At 40.5% G+C, this 21,258-nt stretch overlaps 1 protein-coding gene across 5 annotated transcripts in view; it reads left to right on the forward strand.

The window, feature by feature from the left end:
• SENP6 (SUMO specific peptidase 6) overlaps window positions 1-21,258 on the forward strand; it is a 154,491-nt gene that overhangs the window by 69,530 nt on the left and 63,703 nt on the right. For all 5 annotated transcript variants that reach the window (XM_089681397.1, XM_089681398.1, XM_089681399.1 and 2 more), the window contains 4 exons: window positions 1,058-1,433; window positions 4,014-4,234; window positions 11,498-11,665; window positions 18,373-18,406. In XM_089681397.1, the coding sequence (XP_089537523.1) occupies window positions 1,058-1,433; window positions 4,014-4,234; window positions 11,498-11,665; window positions 18,373-18,406 (799 nt within the window). The remainder of the gene's footprint in view (window positions 1-1,057; window positions 1,434-4,013; window positions 4,235-11,497; window positions 11,666-18,372; window positions 18,407-21,258) is intronic.

Genomic DNA, 21,258 nt, shown 5'->3' on the forward strand with positions numbered 1-21,258 from the left:
TAGGTCTTTAGCTGACACTCTGGGATTCTTCTTTACCTCATGCAGCATTCTGCGCTGTGCTCTTGCAGTCATTTTTACAGGACGACCACGCCTAGGGAAAGTAGCAACAGTGCTAAACTTTCTCCATTTGTAGACAGTCTGTCTTACCGTGGACACATGAACATCAAGGCTTTTGGAGATACTTTTGTAACCCTTTCCAGCTTCATGCAAGTCAACAATTCTTGATCGTAGGTCTTCTGAGAGCTCTTTTCTGTGAGGCATGGTTCACATCAGACAGTGCTTCTTGAAACCAGTAAACCCAAAACAGGTGTGTGTTTTTTAAGGGCAGGACAGCTGTCAGCAACACATCCAATATCATCACACTGATTGGAGTCAAGGTTGGCTCACTCCTGGCTCCAATTAGCTCTGGGAGAATTCATTAAGCTAGGGCCTCACATACTTTTTCCTCCTTGCACTGTGAATGTTTACATGTTATGTGCAATTAAACCATGGCAACATCTAATGTTTGTGTAGTATTATGTTCAGCAGACTGTGTTCTTCTATTGTTGTGACTTAGGTGACGTTCAGAGCACATTTTATGCCCAATTCATGCAAAACTTCACGTAATCCCAAGGGGTTCACATACTTTTTCTTGCAACTGTATATATGTGTATATATGTGTATATATGTGTGTATATATATATATATATATATATATATATATATATATATATATATATATATATATATATATATACACACACACACACAGTGTATATGTTGATGTGTTATTTCTTACATTCATAACACACGTACTGTAAATACAGTATGCAGTAATGCTTGATTTTCTTTTCAAAATTGTGCTAGTTGTTGTTTTTTTTTTTTTGTTTTTTTTTCCTTTCTTGTAGCAAGTGTGAACAGGCTTGTGATGTCTTGGGTAGAAGGAAATGGCTGTTGGCTAATTATTTTCATTTCTCACAGTTAAATGTCCACCCTAATCCATATTTTATTTTAATTACTTTTTTGTTTTGTTTTTTTTTGTTTAGTTTTTATAATATACATTTTTTTTGTCTGACAGAGCATGGAACAGAATGAACCTTTTCAGTGCTGCACATCTTGTGGTAAAGACAATAGAAATAAGACAAAATGCCAAAGTTGTGGAGGTACTCAGAAACTGTACAGACAAAACACCTCCATGTCGGAATCACCTGCTTCCCTAGCTCGGCCTTCAATTCATCAAAATGAAACTGTAGAAACTCCTGTCAACAAAATAAGTGCTAAGAACTTTTATGGCTCTTCATATATTAAGGTTCCTATGGATTCCTTTTCAAAAAATGAAACATTAAGGTGGAAGACAAATACACCAAATGGGAAAATTGGACTTTCTGTTGAAAGCAAGGTTACAAAAAATGCAAGAGTTAGGAGTACCAGATCTTCAGAACCAAATGACACAAGTAAGTAATAATATCTGTGTCATTTCTTTAATGGTGTACATACAGTAATCACAAAAAATATTTATGGGCTTTGGCCTTGCGTCAGTTGGTAGTAGTAAACAAAAAAATTTGTTAAGATGTGTCTTATGGCACAAAGAATAAGAGGGTACGGTTTAAAAAAAACCCAAACAGCAGAAGTGGGAGTTGAGTTTTCTTAATCATACATCACAGGATACAGCAGAGTTATTTTTTAGACTATTGGGTTATGCTTCACCTCCAGGTGACTGGACGCTGGCAACTGGCAAAGCTTTATACAGCACAGCATAACCCCTCTCACTCCTCAGTTTTTTGCTAGTGTCAGTAGATGATGCATCTTTGCCTCTCTGCTGAATCAGACATTTCTTCCTTAATACATTGATTTCTGCTTGAACTGCCTTCCACTGTTGTGCCTCAGTGCTCTATAGCAATGGCGTTTTTTTTGGACTGATTACTTATATACAAAAGGGACAGTAACAAGACACCAGTGGAGGAACGGGTCTGAAAACTGCATTGGCACAGGATCCCATGTATGGCGCTCACATTGGCAGGCCATTCCATCTGTGAGCTGGGGAGCTCTTACGGGTCCAAGGCTGTGGTCTGCTGTGGTCGACCCCAGTCTCTGAAGACCCTGCAGGGTATGTCTGACCACACAGAATACTTTAAATCAGATATCCCCAAAATTGTTATAAAAAGGGCCACTTCACTGTCCTTTTACTTTTTGTTTGGGACTTGACTATGGTATGAGCACAAAATGCCCCTGCATTGGTGGTCAGTGGGAGGAAAAAAAATGCATGTCATTGGTGGCCAATTGGAGGGAAAAATGCCCCGGCATTGGTGGTCAGTGAGAGGGAAAAATGCCCCGGCATTGGTTGTCAGTGAGAGGGAAAAATGCCCCGGCATTGGTTGTCAGTGAGGGGGGAAAAATGCCCCAGCATTGGTTGTCAGTGAGAGTGGAAAAATGCCCCGGCATTGGTTGTTAGTGAGAGGGAAAAATGCCTCGGCATTGGTTGTCAGTGAGAGTGAAAAATGCCCCGGCATTGGTGGTCAGTGAGCGAGAAAAATGTCCCGGCATTGGTGGTCAATGAGAAGAAAAAATGCCACGGCATTGGTGGTCAGTGAGTGGAAAAAATGTCCCGGCATTGGTGGTCACTGAGAGGGGGGAAGCCCCGGAATTGGTGGTCACTGAGAGGGGGGAAGCCCAGGCATTTATGGTCACTGAGAGGGGGGAAGCCCAGGCATTTATGGTCACTGAGAGGGGGGAAAAAAGTCACAGCATTGGTGGTCAGTGAGAGGGAAAAAAAGTGCCCCGGCATTGGTGGTCACTGAGAAGGGGGGGGGGGGGAATAAAAAGCCCCGGCATTGGTGGTCAGTGAGAGAGGGAAAAAAAAAGCCTCTGCATCAGTGGGTTTAAGAAATGTCCCAGCATTAGTCAGAATAATAAATACCTGTTACAGTGATCAGTGGCAGTAAAATATGCCCCTTTGTCATTGGTCAGAATGGGGCCCTTGTGTTGTGCCCCTGTGTCAGTGATGATACAGTCATTGGTGGTTTGTGGCAGTAACCTCCATGTCTCACACTGCTCCTGCAAATGCTGCCACTGATGTATACCTGTTGTGGCGAAAGGTTTAAGGGGGGGGGGGTATATAACATCTAAAAATATTATTGGTCACTGGGTCAATCTAGCAGCTAATCTAGGTAATGAATCTGCGGGTAGGGAATTCCTTGGTGTGTTGAAGGCACTCCTCACTAGGTTTGTAGCTGCCCCCTGTGGGAAGCAGGTATTTGCATCTTTGAAACAGATCTGCAGAGCCACAGTTTGTTCCAGCTGTTTCTGTTTTTTAAAATCCAGGGAATTCAAGATTTTTTGTTCAGTCAGTTTGTTGTAGGAAAACAAATTTCTAGCAATGTACTTATGAGAATGGGAGATCAACAATGCTATAGTACATATGTGTATGTTTGGACTAATTATGAAAAACATATGCAGTGCATCTCTGCAATGCCACTTCCTGTTTTATCTCTTCTAAAATAGTGCAAATTCTAAAAAATACCAGATAATCTTTCCAAAAATATGTTGAGCTCCTGATTGCCTCTTGCATGCTAACAGCACTGTCTCTACTGCCCATAAATCCCAAACACTGTTGTCAGCTTTGTTTTAGTTATCCCCAGCAGGTCTGCAGAATGTCACCTACGGATACAGTTCCTTGAAAAAGTATTGATACACCTTGAAATTTTACACATTTTGTCATGTTACAATCAAAAACATAAATTTATTTTATTGGGATTTTATGTGATGGTTCAACACAACGTGGCACAAAATTGTGAAGTGGAAGGAAAATGATAAATGGTTTTCAAATTTTTTTACAAATAAATATCTAAAAAGTGTGTCATACCTTGTGACAATCACCTAATTTGCACTTCTATTTCAGGGTATTGCACACTCATTTGGTTTTTTTTTTTTAAATACAGTTTTAACTTTGTCTTTTGTTATGTGAATAGATTCTTTGAATAACACTATGTATTATTTATAGTTGCTTACCTTGAAAATGTATTTTGTACTTCCAGTAATCCTATCTAGTGATGATGAAGACAATGCTAGCACTGGAAGTACAAGTAGAATAGAAAGCATCTCTCCAAGACCTGCTGATTCCGCTTGTTCTTCTCCCGTTCCATCATCTGGAAAAGTAGAAGCAGCGCTGCGAGAAAATAGTTTTATAGATATCAAGTTTAATAACCCAGCAGAGTCTGACATCACAATCCCCAGGAAAGCAAGAATGAAAGATCAGGTAGTATTTTAATGTTACATATTTTTTTTTTTTTTAGTGCTTATCTTTCTCTAAACAAGTATTTTTTCTTCTAGTTTATACCTGTGCATAAGTAGTGCTAAAAAATGGTAACTATGTTGGTTAGTTTACCATATATAGATAATTTATACAGGTTGGTAGTTGCAGCAGCTGTTCGTCCCTAACTGCACATTTGAGTGGTTACACGCATACAGGGAGAGATAAGTGCCCTGGAAGCAAAATGCCACTCCTCTCCATGTTTGTGTGTAACCTCATGGATGTGTAGTTGCAGCGATACAGCTGTAACATCTGTCAGCCTGTCATTGTACGGGCTGTGGCTGTATATCTGTAAATCCCCAAGCACAGATATACGCTGCATTCTGGCAGTGTTTGTCCCATTGTGTCCATCTGCATGAGCCCTAAGTAATTATCAAACATTTACTGTTAGTGAAAATAATGGGTTCAGGTGCCATAATATAGTAATCATTATATAGGGATATATATCACATAGAATGGTGCAGCGCTAAATAATACACAGTTAATACACACAATATATTAGTGTGAGTTTGTGTGAATTTGTACACATGCGTGATATCACCCCAAAGGTGATCTGTGAATTCAAAAAGTTCGATATAATAGTGCGGATCGCGGAGAGATCCTAATTCAGGTGAGTGGACGTCCTGATCCAAGGTGTGATGATAAGTGTGAACCACACAAATAGGTGAAAAACGCACTCACCAGATGTGCGTTTAACATACGCAATATGTAATCCTGCGTCACCAGGCCATAAAACGATCATCAGATCCCAGATCAGATTGCCCCCAGATCACCATCCCGGTTCCACAGAAGTAAGATCATCAGAACTGCTACCAGGTATCACCACCAAGGGTCCAGAATCCTCCAGATGGGCACTGCGAATGATAGCACTCACACAGAGTGCCCAATAAGAGACCTCATAGTGTGATACTGCTTCAGATATCTTTATTCAGGGTTGGTAGGTGTGGGGTACATGAAAAGATTATAGATAAAAAGTTTACTGACCATACGTTTTCCAAGTGTCCACCAATGGTGGTGAGGTGTCCTGCTGCTGCTGCCCCCCTATTATATAGGGATGCACCAAAATTTCGGCAGCCGAAACATTTTGTCCAAAAATACCCTTATCGGACTTTGGCTGATATGAAAATAGGTGCTGAAAACAGCCCCACCCCCGCCTTCCGGTTCTGGTGCCATGTAAACAAGGCCTATATTATATATTTTATATATATATATGTATGTGTGTGTGTGTGTGTGTATATATATATATATATATATATATATATTTTGCTTGACATTTTAGAGGAGAGATGTGGGGTCTTATTGACCCCAGATCTCTCCATAGAGACAACCTTTCATTGCTTATTTCTATCACAAGGGATGTTTGCATTCCTTGTGATGAGAATAAAAGTGAGAAAACATTTCGTTCACGCGCAGTGGTGAACGCATACGTAGGCCACGCCCACCAATGTAAATGGTGTTTTTAAACCACTAATGTGAGGTATCACTGTGAACGTCAGAGTGAGAGCAATAATTCTAGCACTAGACCTCCTCTGTGACGTTAAACTGGTAATTTGTAGAAATTTTTAAAGCGTCACCTATGGAGATTTTTAGGTACTGTAGTTTAGCACCATTCCACAAGTGTGTGTAATTGTAAAGCATGACATGTTGGGTATCTGTTTACGTGGCACAACATCTTTCATATTTACAAAACAATTGGGATATATATATGTATAATTTTTTTTATTCATTAAAGTGTATTTTTTCCAAAACAATTGCATTTGAAAAATATAGAAATTTTTAAAAACTGTCTATTTCGGTTTGCAGCATTGTGAATTTTTTGTTTCGGCACACAAATTTTCATTTCGGTGCACCACTGGTTGTATATTATGTTTCCCATGACTCCACAAAATCCTTTAATAGAATTTACATGGCAGACCTATTTTTTTCATCCTTTCTAAAATTTTTCATAACATCATTCCAAACCAAGAAAAAATCCACTAAACTGTTCCTAAATTAGAACTTGATATACAGAAGCATTGGCCAATTACTTTTGGCACCAGGAGGAAATCATGCTTATACTGTTAACCTCCCTGGAGGTATTCCCGAGTGTAGCTCGGGGTAAAGTTTCAGTACCACAAGCGGTAACCCCGAGCTACACTCGGGCTTACCATGCGGTGCTGCTCCGGGATCTGTTCTTCTCTTACCTTGTCCTGCGCTCTCGCGATGTCCCTCCTGCATTGTCCCCTGTAAAGTCCTCCGGCGGATGCCTGCATCTGTCTTCTGGGTTCCGTCCACTGCAACGTCGGGACATATGGAGACGGAACGGCAGGAAATTTGAAAATTACAAACAGTGACATTCACTAATACACTAAAATCACATAAAACATTACTGTATCAAACCGTTTCACATACATTTTGTCACTAGTGCTTTGTCCTGTACCCTGCCTGCATTTTTACTGTTCTTTCTGCCTGGAAACTGAGAAATGTCCATGGCGTCCAAAAAACGTCCCGTTAGGTCAAAATCGGTTCTAGACCAGCTAGAGAACAGCGATAGTAAATTAGAACCACTTGCAGAATTGAGTGATAATGATTCGTGGGGAAATTCGTCATCAGACACTGAAAACGATTTTGCGACTTTGCTCAGTGATGTGTGAACGTGGCGCTATATTTCAAATTTCAGTGTTTTTGGTTTGATTATATTATTGAATTAAATTTATTATAATATTTTTTATGATTATTTATTAAATTATAATTTATGATTTCGTGTTTCAAATTTTAACATACCCGGGATGTTTACTAGACTTTTGTTCAGACAGATTTCAGTGAGTTATTCCTTAAAATTCCATGCAAAAAAGTGTACCGCTTTGAGCACAGAAATATGGACATAATCAGACCGCTAGGGAGGTTAAGCAATAACATTTGAGGCTTCGTTGACCTAGTAGATGCCTAAGTTAACCACTTCAATCCTGGAGACCACAGACTGGCTTCAGAAAAAGAAAATGTGGCTTTTAGAGTGGTCCAGTCAGAGCCCAGACCTTAAAGTGTTTGTAAAGTCTTATTTGTTTTTCTTGAAAATAACAAACAGGTTTATACTTGCTTGCTCTGTGCAATGGAATTGCACAGAGCAGCCACAATCCTCCTCTTCTGGAGTCCCCTGCCAGCACTCCTGGCTCCTCCTTTTCCACGTCCTATTGTGGCACACATGCTGGTTTGCTCCCACCCCGCGGTGCCGATGTCTATAGACACAAACAGCGGGACTTGGCCCTGCCCCATTCCCTTGTCACATGATTTGACTGACAGCAATGCCTGTGAGAGTGGGGAGAAGAGGGGTGAGCTGCTGCAGACAGGCCCAGCACTGGATTGAGATCAGACTCTGGTAACTATAAGGAGGGTGAGAGGGAGATACACGCAGTGAAACATTTTTTACAACCACTTTAACCCCATTGAGATGCTGTGGAATAACCTCGATTAGTTGCTCACACAAGGTATATCCTACCAATGTTTCTGAGCTGAAGCAATTTTGTAAATATAAATGGTCAAAAATTCCTCCTGAACATTGTGCAGGTCTGGTCCAGAGCTACCGAAAGCACCTGCTTGAAGTCATTGCTGCCAAAGGAGGTTTGACCACCTGTTAAACCCTTGGAGTTACTTACTTTTTTTTTCCTCCAGTACTGTGAATGTTGCATGGGTGTTTTCAATAAATACATAAGAAGTTAGAACTGTTTGTGTTATCAGCTTTAAACACATTGTGTCTTTCTATTGTTGTGGCATAGATGACAGTCAGATCATATTTTATGGCAAATTACGGCGGAAAACCAGTTAATTCCATGGGGTTTACATGTTTTCTCACCACTGTGTTTTTACAACTTTACGATTACATACTATATAAACCAGCAATGTATACTACCCCTACGTGATATCACCCTATCAATACATGTTAGCAATTTGAGAAACTGTGCAATATACAATAAAAATAGGCAAAGCAATTTTTAGTTATATTAACATATAGAATAGTCTCACTGTGGTGCTCCGCTTTAAGCATCCCACATGAGATAAAACACTTTCTCCAATGAGTAGTAAACATTTAAAACCTCACTTTATGAATATTAAACCATTGCACTCCCATAACATCTTTAGAGTATTCATATAAAGGCAGCCGGTTGCATTTGACAATTGTTGCCTCTTGAAGTCCTAGCAGCAGTCCCCCTGATCATGTCTGTCTGAACGAAACACATTGGGGAGCAGATTTCAGGGCTGACGTCGCGTCGCTGCGCGATCCCGGGTCGGCAGCTGCTCTTTATGTAAGCTGGCGGTTTTTTGGTTTGTCTTTTCGATTTTATACATTTATACTCACATGTTACACAATATATACTACACTACACTACGCTCTGTAGAGCTCAGTGAGGAGAGCTGATTGGAGGGAAGAAACACCCCCCCTGCTTTCTTCCACACAGCTCACCGGAACAGAGCTGAGGCTGTCAATGCACTGCATGTTCCTCCCCGTCACCTTTTTTCTTTGTATAAAATTGTATAAAAAAACATTGTAAAAGTGATTTAAGCTGATGGCAGAGGAATGAAGCAGCAGACAGAAGTGATACTTAATGCTCTTAATTGAGACAAGCAACAACCATAGAGGGATATGCTTTGTTCGTATTTCATGTCTGAGATTTACAACCACTTTAACATGAGTTTTTAAACTTCTACATGGATATGAGATTATTGTATATGTTAATTTAAGTAATTTACTTCTTTTTGTTTACTGCATAGTTTCTCATGCAGTTCTCTTGTACTGATTAGGGATAGTTTATGTAGTGTGTAATCAGTTTAGTGCAGACATATAAAATGTCATTTTTTTTTTTTTACCCTGAAGCAAAGACCATGGACAATAAATTCTTGGTAGTGCAAATATTTAATGTCACGCAACAATGTTACAAGCACAATTTCTTGATAAAATATGAAATGAGGTTGTGCTGAGTAAATAGATACCCAACATGTCAAGCTTTAAAAATGCATGCACCCACAACATGACATTGAACTTTGGTACCCTATATTTACCATGGATGTTTTGTTAAAAGCCTCTGAAGGGCATTCATTTACCGTAGCCTATGAATAATGGCTCTAGAATTATTGCTGTCTCTCTGACATGCGTAGTGATATGTACCATGCAGCGTAAGTAATATTTTTAGACGTAGGTGCCCCCTATGGGTGTGTTTTACATTTGTGCTCCTATGTGAAGGCAAGGCAGGCTCAAAATTTTGTTGGGATTGGAGTTTTAGTGCTTGGGTTTGACTCTTATTTTTAATTTCCAATAAATAATTTAACCACTTCCCGCCTGGCCTATGGTCGAATGGCAGCTGGCAAAAACCCTCACCTTTCCGGGTGGACGCCATATGGCGTCCTTTCGGGCATGAGCCGTTTGCGTGCCTGCGGAGCCGCGCAGCAGCGCAATCTGTCACCGGCCATGTACCTCGGACACGGCCGATGACAGATCTGAGACCAATCACAGCAGGTCACATGACAGTTGTATACAATGGATGTCTTCATTCATGATGCCATCCATTGTGTACTAGTGTGTCTAGCTTTGAATGGTCATAGCGATCACATGTACAAGCCCAGCTGTGTCGTGATTAGCCGTGGCCAAATCACAGCTAAGCACAAAAAAAAAAAAACGCTGAATGAATCGATGTCATTCAGGTAAATGGTTGCTTATAGCAAAGTAATTCTTTGCTATAAGCAAATTATGTAAAAAAAAAAAAAAATACTGATCACTTCCCCAAAGTAGTACAGTGTTACTATGGTAACATTGTACTACTTTGGTCTTAGTGAAATATGAAAAAAAATCTTAAAGAAAAAATGTAATAAATTAAAAATAATAAAATAAAAAAATTATATATTTTTTTTTCATACTGTCACCAGTCAGTGTCCCTGATCACCGCCATGCCAGTTATATGATGGTGCACTGGTGGCAGTATGTAAAAAAAAAAAAAAAGTGAAAATAATTTTTTTAATTTTTTAATTTTCTGAAAAATTATGACAAAAAAAATACAACTTCAAAAAATTCGCCATGCCCCTTATGCAGTACGTCGGACTGTCTACTTTGCAAAAAGGGGACATTTGGAGGATATCTGTACTGTTCTGACATTCTTGGACCTCAAGAAATTAGATTGGCTGTCAGTACTTCAGGATTGATCAATATTCAGATATATCCCATAGTTTGTGAACTCTATAACTTTCCTACAAACTAAAAAATACATCCTAATTTGGGTTATTTTCACCAAAACCTGTAGCAGAATACATATTGGTCTAAATTTATGAAGAACGATTATTTGCAAACTTTTATAACAGAAACAAATAAATTTTTTTTTTCAAAATGTTCGGTCTTTTTTTGTTAATTTAGCAAAAAATAAAAACCCCAGTGGTGATTATATACCACCAAAAGAAAGCTCTAGTTGTGTGAAGAAAATGATAAAATTTTAGTTTGGGTGTAATGTTGTATGACCGCGCAATTGTCATTCAAAGTGTGAGAGCTCTGAAACCTGAAAAATGGCCTTGGCTGGAAGGGGGCAAAAGTGCCCGGTATTGAAGTGGTTAAGAAAATCAAAAGTGAAACCGTTGACAGCCATCTTGTGAAGTGCATAAAGCCCACCTGTTGCCCCTGTCATACGTTTGAGGCAGCAAACACGTTAAGTCCAAATTCACGATATTAACACCCCCCACCTACCTCCCTCTAACCACTGGTTTGAAAAAAATTAACTCTTCAAATGCCCATTTTGCTTACCTGTAACCAGGATCACGTGATAATCCTTCTCTCATCTTCTGGGGTCCTTCTTCTGATGTCCACTTCACTGCATGTGTGTTCTGGACACCTACTTTTGGTGCAGGCAACCTTTGCGGTGGCTGGGTCCTCTCTCATAGGCTCCAGAGGCAGGAGAACTCAGAGTGCAGTGAGGGGACCAGGTGTGCATAAAGAGAGGTAGCGAAGAAAAATACCTGGTCTCCAGAGCAGGAAATTATCTTGGCTTATTGAGGAAACTGACTTTGATTCATTACACTGCAAGATGGCTTAGAAAGAAGTGTTTGGAGTGAAACCGATTTAATTTTTGCCTGGACTTGGGCATTACGGGTTAAAAGGTATAGGGTCAGTCTGTTCTCTGCAATTTCAGTACCAAGTAAAACAAAATGATGATGTATTGTAGCAGCTGTGGTACTAATTTCTTCTTTTTTTCACAGTTTGGCAATTCTGTCACTAATACTCCAAGTAAGCGCCGTAAAGTTGCCCAGTCTGATGTTCCGAGTGAGCCTTTACCAGAGTTTCTTGCTAACTGTGAAAGTATCATTGTGACTTGTCGAAATATACGTGTGGGAACCTTGTATAGAACAATAGTAGACTCTGTTGTGGTAAGTACATAAACGCATTGCTTTTCCCAGGGTGCAGTGTGCACTGCTGTGTTCTGCTGTGATTCTTGCTTGAATTCTGCCAACAAACCACTGCAGTGCAGTGGAAGGCTAGTTATATTTGTGTCCAGAGACTTTTCTGCATTGTGGGAAGACAAATGATATTTGAAGTAGCTCCTTATTGCTACTTGCTGGTTATTCTAAACCAGGGGACTACAAACCTTAAAAATAAAGGGCTAGTTTACTGCCCTTCAAATATTAGGGGGGCCCGACTGTGGCCAGTGGGCATAAACAACGCCATAGGCTTGGTGGTCAGTGGGAGTAAAAAACATTATTGGTGTCAGTGGCATAATTCATTCCCTGTCTCTGGTGTCAGTGGGAGGATTAGTGCCCCAAGGGCTAGATAAAGGCAAGCAAAAGGATGCAGCTTGTAGACCCCTGTCCTCAACAGTCCACTTATAATATTGTTCAATAGAATTGGGCTGTTAATTGAAACCCTAAAATTATTTTGTACAAAGTGCTTTAAAGTTAACATGTTATAATGTAGAATCAAAATATTAGTACCTTATTGCTACACAGATGTTGATATTGACAGATGTTTGACGTTCTTTCTAAGGCTGTAAGACTTGGAGTTTGGTAAACATTTACACATTTTCATTCTTTCCTAGTAGCATTTCTTTTTCTCGCCTATTTAGAGACACCGTAAGTCTTAAAGGATAACTCCACTTTTGTCCACAATAAAAAAAATGTCTAAAAAAATTATTTCTACACAAGCCATGTTGTGATTTAATGTTATTAAAAATTACCTTCCATTTTCAATCTGCAGCGCTGTAATTTTCTGTGAAATTCAAAGCAATATGGCAACCTGCAGATGTTCTGTACACGGTTTACAGAATGCCTCCAAAAATATCACTTATGACTTGTGTGATTGGCTCACTGATACAGAAGTCTGCACTAAGATAAAAGTAAAATTTTAGGCAATGTAAATCTTGGTGAGATACTTCTCAAGGCTTAATCACTTCTAAAGGAAAGCAGACACCACACTTTCCATCATTAGAACACAGTGTATCAGCTGATTAACAATTAACCAGACCCTCTCATTCTCATACATTGATCACCCAAAGGGTTTTGTTTTTGTTTTCAACAAAAATGCAGTTACGTCTTAAAACTTGGCCCTACAGGACGATTGAAGAGTGGCAAGCAGAAAAACTTTAGGCCATTCTAGGATAGCCCCTCTTTTTGCCAGCATGCCCCGATTTTTTTCTTTCTTTTTATGGTATCCTAAATAGATGGACATCTTTTCTTCACCTTTTCTGCTGTATAGACTAACATAAAATATATTGCCAAAAGTACTGGGCCAGCCCTCTGGAACACCTGAATCATGGGTTCAGGTGTTCCAATCACCTCCATGGCCACAGGTGTATGAAATCAAGCAGCTAGGCATACAGATTGCTTCTACAAACATTTGTGAAAGAATGGGTCGCTCTCAGGAGCTCAGTGAATTCAAGCGTGGTACCTTGATAGGTTGCCATCTGTGCAATAAGTCCATCCATGAAATTTCCTTGCTACTAAATATACCACAATCAACTGTTAGTGGTATTATAACAAAGTGGAAGCAGCTGGGAACAACAGCAACTCAGCCACTAAGTGGTAGGTCACATAAAAGGACAGAGCGGGGTCATTGCATGCTTAAGCGCACAATGCAGAGAAGTCACCAATTGTCTGCAGAGTCAATAACTAAAGACCTCCAAACGTCGTGTGGTCTTCAGATTAGCACAACAGTAAGTAGAGAGCTTCATGAAATGGGTTTCCAAGGCCGAGCAGCTGCTTTACGTCACCAAGTGCAATGCAAAGTGTCGGATGCAGTGTTATAAAGCACGCCGTCAATGGACTTTAGAGCATTGGAGACATGTTCTCTGGAGTGTCGAATCGCGCTTCTCTGTCTGGCAATCCATTGGACATGTCTGGGTTTGGCGGTGACCAGGAGAACGGTACTTACCTGACTGCATTGTGTCAATGTAAAGTTTGGTGGAGGGGGGATAATGGTGTGGGTTGTTTTGAGTCTCAACCTACTCCCAATAGAACACCTTTGGCATGAATTAGAGCGAAGACTGCGAGCCAGGCCTTCCCAGCCAACATAAGTGCCTGACGTTACAAATGCACTTCTGGAAGAATGGTCAAACATTCCCATAGACGCACTCCTAAGCCTTGTGGACAGCCTTCCCAGAAGAGCTGAAGCTGTTATAGCTGCAAAGAGTGGGCCAACTCAATATTGAACCCTACAAACTAAGAGTGGGATGCCATTAAACTTCATGTGCGTGTAAAGGCAGGTGTCCCAATAGTTTTGGCAATATAGTGTATATTATACATGCACATCGGTCCCTGTCCCCAAGGAGGCTTACAATCTAAGAATGATAACGCACTGTCATAAACATACATACTAGGGCCAATTTAGACTGAAGCCAATCAACCTACCAGCATGACTTTGGAAAGTGAGAGCTGAAGTCTCTGGAGGAAACATAATTTTGGATACTTTTGGCAACATAGTGTATTTTGCTACCATTTGTTTGTTTTTTTTGTTTTTTTGCTTGCTTTTTTCCCCTTTTAATCATACTAGGTTATCACCCTAACTCATAAGTTAGGAAATGTAACATATGAGGTTTACAATATTTATAATATTGAATTATTGGGATGTTTCAGTAAATTGCATGTTTAGATAACCTTTTTCATGTTCTCTTATGTCATTTTAGCCTTGATAAAGGGGGAAAGTCTGAGCTCCCAAAATGTGCTGGTGGTCTTGTTATATGCAGTAAAGACTTACTGGACTCACATTAGACTTTTGGCACACTTCTTTCTTATACACGCATTTGCAAAATTTGTAATTCCAAACAAGCCAAATCCTCATTCAAGCCTCCCTTTGCATGAAGGTGTGCCTCCACTTTCCAGAGGTTCTTCTGAATCATGGTGTCCCTCTGGCAGAATGGTTCCCATGGGTTTTTCAGAATTAAAGGGGGCATACACCATATCTTGTATCTCAAGGCTCTAAATATATACATTTCAGTCCAGTGGCTCCAGATAGAATCTTCGAGATCTGTCCTTGTATCCCTCTACTAGGTGGATTTTCTAGCTTCTGTGGACATCAAATATGTTTACTTGCGTGTTCCCATTATTGCAGTACTTTCTATGCTTTACCATGGGGCCCCAGTAGTTTTTAGCCCTGCCCTTCTGCCTTTCCTCTCCACCTTAGTGGTTTAGCCAGTTGCTGGCTACAGTGTTAACCTGTTGTGTTCTTGTGGCATTCCCAATGAGAGACACTTAGATGGCCTCCTGTGAAGGGACTAGTTGGCGAGAGCTCTGTTGACAAGCTAACTGTCCAAACGTTAGCGATTCAGGTGAATACTACACCTTCAATTGTCACTGGAACCAACCCATTGCTTGGAGTAACTGGGTCTGGTCCTGGACACTCCTTAGTTCTGGGTCTTTCTTTCCCAGGGGACTCTTCAGATTCTCTGGTCTTAGGTTTGAATTATTCAGTCAGAACCGACCGACACTGCTTCTGCATGAGAGTCTTTGGACTAATGGTAGCCTCCTCAAGATGGTCCCCTGCACCCTTTTTCACTCCAGACATCTACACTACAATGTTGTGTCATTGTGGGTCTAGTTAGTCCTACCTCTGGACAGGCCTTGTGGCCCAGGAATTCAGCTCTGAAGTCAAGTCTTTTCTTCCTGTCATTGCCAATGCCAACCTATTAAGCTGGGTGGGAGTCTTGTTCACCTTGTCAGTACAGGGGACTTTGTCATCGTTTGGAATTTCATCTCCTGATAAACACCTGACATTTCAGGTGATTTGGAAGTTTCTTCATCGTTGGACCACCTTGTTGGATGGTTATCCAATCCAGATTCAGTCAGACAATGCAAAAGTGGTGTGGTGCATCAAGGAGGATCCTGAAGTCTATCTACGATAAGAGGTAGAGCAGGTCCTGTCCTGGGTAGGGCGTCATGTTCCAGCCTTGTCAAGCACATGTAGACATGTGGTAGGTAGTTTTTCCTCAGACTGCACCCTGGACTAGGGAAGAATGGTCCTTGCATCTGGAGATGTTCCAGGACCTGTGTTGCAGTTGGGGGATGCTGGAGGTAGACTTTCTGGCCTATAGGTTCATCAACAAACTGGAGAGGTTTTTATCCTGGTACAGAACACCCTTTCAGGAGCAGTAGAAGTTATTTTGGCTCAATGGGATCAGTACATCCTGATCTATGCATACCTTCACCCCCACCCCGAAACATCTTTCTAGTCCATACAGTGGGCATTCCAGTGATCCTCATTGCTCTGGATGAGCCTAAATGTATGTGGTACACTGACCTGGTACTGCAGGCACTGCTGGATAAGCAGCATTTTCTGTCCCAAAGACCAATTTGCTAACTTGCTTGTTGACCTTTGGCTTTGAGACCATGGCTGGTCAAGCCTAGAAAGTAAGAACAGGGGCAGCTCGAAGTATGTGAATCCTGCAATGTATGAAGCTGGAAAGTCTACTTCCTGCAGGGTCGCTCGTCAATGTGGAAGGCATACTTCATCAGGTGTGAGTCTCTGGGCTTCCACCACCATGAGTTTCTCAGTGGGATGAATCCTCTTTCCTGCAGCTGGGTTTGAACCAGCATTTGGCTCTCGGCACTACTAAGGGTCAAGTGTCTGCCATTTCCTTAAAGAACTCGTGGATTTATCTTTCAATGAACCCTTTTTGGTCTCGCATTAGGGACAAAGTGGCGTTGAGGCCTAGAACTCTTTCTAAAGTAGTTTCTGTCTTTTAACCTCATCTGTCCATCTGTATGTCTGTTGCAGTAAAAGGAAGTTGTGTAGATATGTTTCAGGCAAACCGAGTCTATACATATCTTTCTGAAAGACTGATTCCCTTTTTCGCATCCCAGATGGACTCTGGAAGAATGCCTCGACTTCTCATTCCAATATCTTTAGGTGGCTCAGATAGACCATCATTCAAGATTTTAAGTGATCTTAAGTGTCGAATTTCTCCCTTTTCTCTTGATATGCACTCTATTAGAACATTATTACTGCTAGAGATCTTTGGGATCAATCAACTTTTTCCCAGATTTGCGGGGCTGCCATCTGATCTGTTCACGCATTCTTCAAGGACAAACTTCACTTTTGTTGAGAAACACATTCCCCTCTGGGTGATCTATGTATATTGCAGAGATTTTAACAAACTTTGTTGTAGATTCCTACCTTTTATTATTCTGAAGCTGTCTGTGTTCATGTTTAGAGTAATCTGTATAGGAGTGATTATCAATAATCAGCTGTTGCAGAGCTCTCAAAAAGCTCTCCATTTGAGAGTATCTCATCAAAAATGACATTTTGTTGTAGGGGATTCCCAAAATGTGACTTGTATTTTAGTGCAGACTTCTGGGAAAATCAGTAAGCCAATCACACAAGCAGTAGATTACATCTCTGAGGGGTGTTCTGTACACCACCTGTGTACAGAACACCTCCAGGTTACCATGTTGCATTTCATTTTACAGAAAATAACAGTGCTGCAGATTGAAAAGGAAAGGTAATTTTAATAACATGCAATTGAGTTGCAATTGTATATGCTATTTAATTTTTATTTGCTATTTCTTTTTTCCCACAAAAGTAGCGTTACTCTTTAAGGTAGATGTTTGCCCTCATCTTATGCCAGCATTGAGCGCACGGTCATTCATTTGGCTGCTTGAACTACAGTCAGCCCCCACATCTTTTTTTTTTTTTTTTCTTTTTTCTTTTTTTTCTTTAATTTTTTCCGCAGGTCCATTAGCAATTGCTTTACTTTGTTGGCCACTCCTCAGACTGCTTTTGGATGTCCTGGAGATTTAAAGAAGAGCTCAAGGATAGTATAGCTATTGCTATACTTATGGTGCTTCGTCACCCAGCTAGGGGTGCCCTTACAGCAGCTGTAGTACTTGCAACTGCACTGCCTGCTCCTCCTCTCCCCTTTTTTAGTTACAGAATGCTCTCCATTCTGTGAACCTCGCAAAATCTAGACTGTACTGTGAATGAGCAGGGGAGAGGAGGGGGCAGGGAGAGTGGCTGCTGTGTAAAAGAGCCATATCATTCCTCTAGAAGCAGCAGAGTATAGTAAAAGGTATACTATTGGTGCTCTGTAAAACAGTAATTTTTAAACAAGAGCGAAATCCAGGACGTGACCTACACTTCTATACCAGCAGATTTTAAATGCTTATTTATGCCCCCCCCAGTTTCTCTCTAAGACTTTGTGTCCCTCAGTGGACAAGAAAGAAAATAGGATTTTTGTACTTGCTGTAATAGCCTTTTCCACCCTTTTTGTGTTTGATCTTGTTCTCAGCAGTGATTTGCTACAAAGCAGGCATGCTGCTATAGGAAGGATTATCTTATTTTGTCTTTCTTTGTCCAGTTCTTCTGTAGGTGGCTGTATAACCCAAAGGTTTGACTTTCTGTGTCCCTCAGTGGCCATCCAAAAAAAGAATTTTTTTTTTTTATCATGGGTGCAAAAATTCTATTCTGGTCATACAAGTCTGTTTGTAGAACTCATATTGTAAGTCTAGTGTACCAGATAGAAAATATAAATCTGTGTAATAAAGATTACTGTGCTTTTTGTTTTTAATATTCTAGACCTGACATGATTTTTACCTATTGTTGAGTGTTTACTTTTTAACCGAGCTTTTTTTTTTTTTTTTTAAATCTACAGTTTTGTTTAGACATCATAAAGGTACCTCTGGAAGGTAAGGATTGATTTTATACCTATGGTACGTTTTTGGTGTAATAGAGAAGACTTCCTTTATATGCGTGCGAGTAACATTTTCCCAGGCAAACCAGTTATGATAGCCAAACATGCCTAACCCATGAGTGCAGGTGAAGGTGTTAGCAACTGCGAGGGATCTTGCAGAGTTTTTCTCGCTGGAGTGAAGGTAAGTACTGGTTACTATGTTTCCCCTTTACCAATGTTTACCAGTCTGAAGGTATGAAATACTTCGTTCTGTGGTACTGGGTATATATGGCATCCTTATGCAGTTAAATATGAAACTAGTACATGAACTTTACATAGTTTTAATGGACTGCTTCACTATCTTGTTGTTTTGAATGTTATCCTGATTTTCTGGAGTGGATGTGAAACAGATATGGAGAAACAGAGTGGAGAAACAGATATGTTTATATATCATCAATACATAATTTTAAACTGAACTCCAGGTAGAAGGAAAATGTAGTAGTCCTTTTTATATTGGATGCCTGTTGCAGGTCAGATTGTCTTTTTAGCTTTAGTTCCTGTGCTCCGTAGAATAAAAGAATAGGTTTTTTTTGTTTTTGTTTTTTTTTTTTAAAGGCACCCATTTCCTGTGAGGACAACCAGTCACTGCAGCCTGTTTCTCTGTAGCCAGCCGGTCACATCACTGCCCTTCTGTAGCTGAACTCTGCATCACCCACTTGTCACAGCTATGTCCCATCTGCACCTCTGAATTTATCTCTCCATTGCTTTGGGGGGGACGGGTGAGCAGGAGAACAAAGGCAGACTGATTTATCAGATACAATTTCAAACAGTTTTTTTTTTTTTTTTCTGTCAGTGTGCAGCGTTTGTAGTTGGATGCTACATATTAACATGGAAGCTGGCAGCTTCCAGTAGCAATCTGGCAAGGATCAGTGCCTGCCCTTCTTCTTCCACTCTGCTGTTAAACCGCTATTGCAACCAAAAAAGTTAATATATTGCAGCTTAACAAACATTAGATGTAGTGTCGGCATCAATTTTCTTTTTGTTGGCTTTTTTCCCCCTGTTTTCACCTGGTGATCTGTGGCCAGTAACACACCACCTGTATTAGAGAGACACAGCTCTGGATGAAGGAGCACAGGAGGTACAACAGACAGCAGCATTGTCAGTCTGGGGAGGGTAGCATTAGAAATATTCACACATTTAAAATCACTAATAAATTGATGTCTTTGATACTTTATGATCAGTTACAGAAGTTTTTTTTTTTTTTTACCTTTTTGGAATAAATGTTTTTTCATGAATAAATAAAAGTTAGTAATTTAAAAAAAGCAACCTTGTCAGAGTTAATTGGTTTGTCTCATCCATGTAAACTGATGCATTCTGCTGAAAAGCTTATGCTTTTGAAAAACAGACTTGATGGCTGGACCACCAGATAAAAATAGAAGAAAAAAGGCCAAAAAAAGGAAATGAGTGCTGCCATCACATCAAAGGATTGGTAAGCAACAAGATAATAAATGATTGCTTTTGGGTTTAACACAGCTTTAATAGCTGGAGAAGGTGGAAAGAGACAGGTTCTGATTTCTGTCAGATCATTACTTTACTGCCTTAGGTGGAGCTCTGAACTTCCTATATTGATGCACATTTTTTGCATCAATGGATATGTTTGCATTTTTTACTTTTTTGCAAAATGTGGACCCTACTGTGCACTGGTTGGGGGAAACTTTGAATGTACTGGGGTCTTAGAGAAGCACAAGATTTGAGACCATTAACAGGACTACAGTGATGACGGGTCACTTCTCTCAAAAGTTGTACAAGTAATCTGGCAGGTCATACTCTGTGTTGACAGACATTTTTAATGCATTGTAAAACATCTGTTAATGCAGGGACACATAGAAAACAATTGTTTCCTATGTGTTCTATTCACACTGCAACGCAGCTTGGCATTCCTCTAAAATGTAGACATGCTGCATTTTGTCACAGCATGCTGGGTTGAATCACACTGCAATGTCAGGCAGCGCATTGCACTGCCCGACATTGAGGTGACTGAAGTGTACATTTTATACACTTCAAATAAGGCTGGTACAAAATAACTAACTTCTTTTTCATGCTTGGAGAGGGAGGTTTTTGAACATTTTCTACTTGACATGGAGTTCAGCAATACATTTTAAGGGCAAGCTGTGTAAGCATCTGAATTTGACCTGGTGTCCGCCTATTGTGGCCCAGTTAAAGCAGGGCTAAAATGAAATAAGTGGTACAAGAAGCCAATTGGTTAATGTTTTAACAAGAAGCATGCTGATGGAAAGATTGAACAATAGTAATAGATAGATGAGCTGATCTATATTCTACTTTTTTGTGCCCCTGTTAGGGAGATTCACCCTCCATTTCCATCTTCACCATTATCATCGATTGGTGAAAGTAAAGGAAAATCCAAAATTTTGGGTTTTCCTTGGAAAAGTAATAGAGGTGAAATATTCCAATGTTTTTGCTAGTTCTGGTGCTGTTGGAGACACCAGAGATTCTCTCTCGTTGGAGGGATTTCTTCTCCCTTCTTTGGCTGTGAGACAGGAAGTAAAGAAAAATCTCCCCACTGGGACACAGATGGCAAAAAAAAACTGATAGGGATAGAATTCTTACTTATTCTATCCACAGTGGCAGAACTACCAGGGTTGCAGCGAGCGGGACCTGGCGTTCTGCCACCTGGGGAGGGGCCCTGACTAGTGGAACGGGCCCAGCTTCCATCATAGGCAGTATCAGGGCGCCTCCTGCATGCCCAAGTAACCGTGCACCCAGTGGCATCACTTGGGGTGTGTGGATCGAAACTGGGTGACACCTGCCAGAGGGGTGACCAGAGGGGTCGCGCACAGAGCGGCCTGG

The sequence above is a fragment of the Staurois parvus genome, unplaced genomic scaffold (genome assembly GCF_062004578.1).
Source record: "Staurois parvus isolate SC_StPar_1 unplaced genomic scaffold, SC_StPar_1.0 ptg000264l, whole genome shotgun sequence".
In the NCBI taxonomy this organism is placed as follows: domain Eukaryota; kingdom Metazoa; phylum Chordata; class Amphibia; order Anura; family Ranidae; genus Staurois; species Staurois parvus.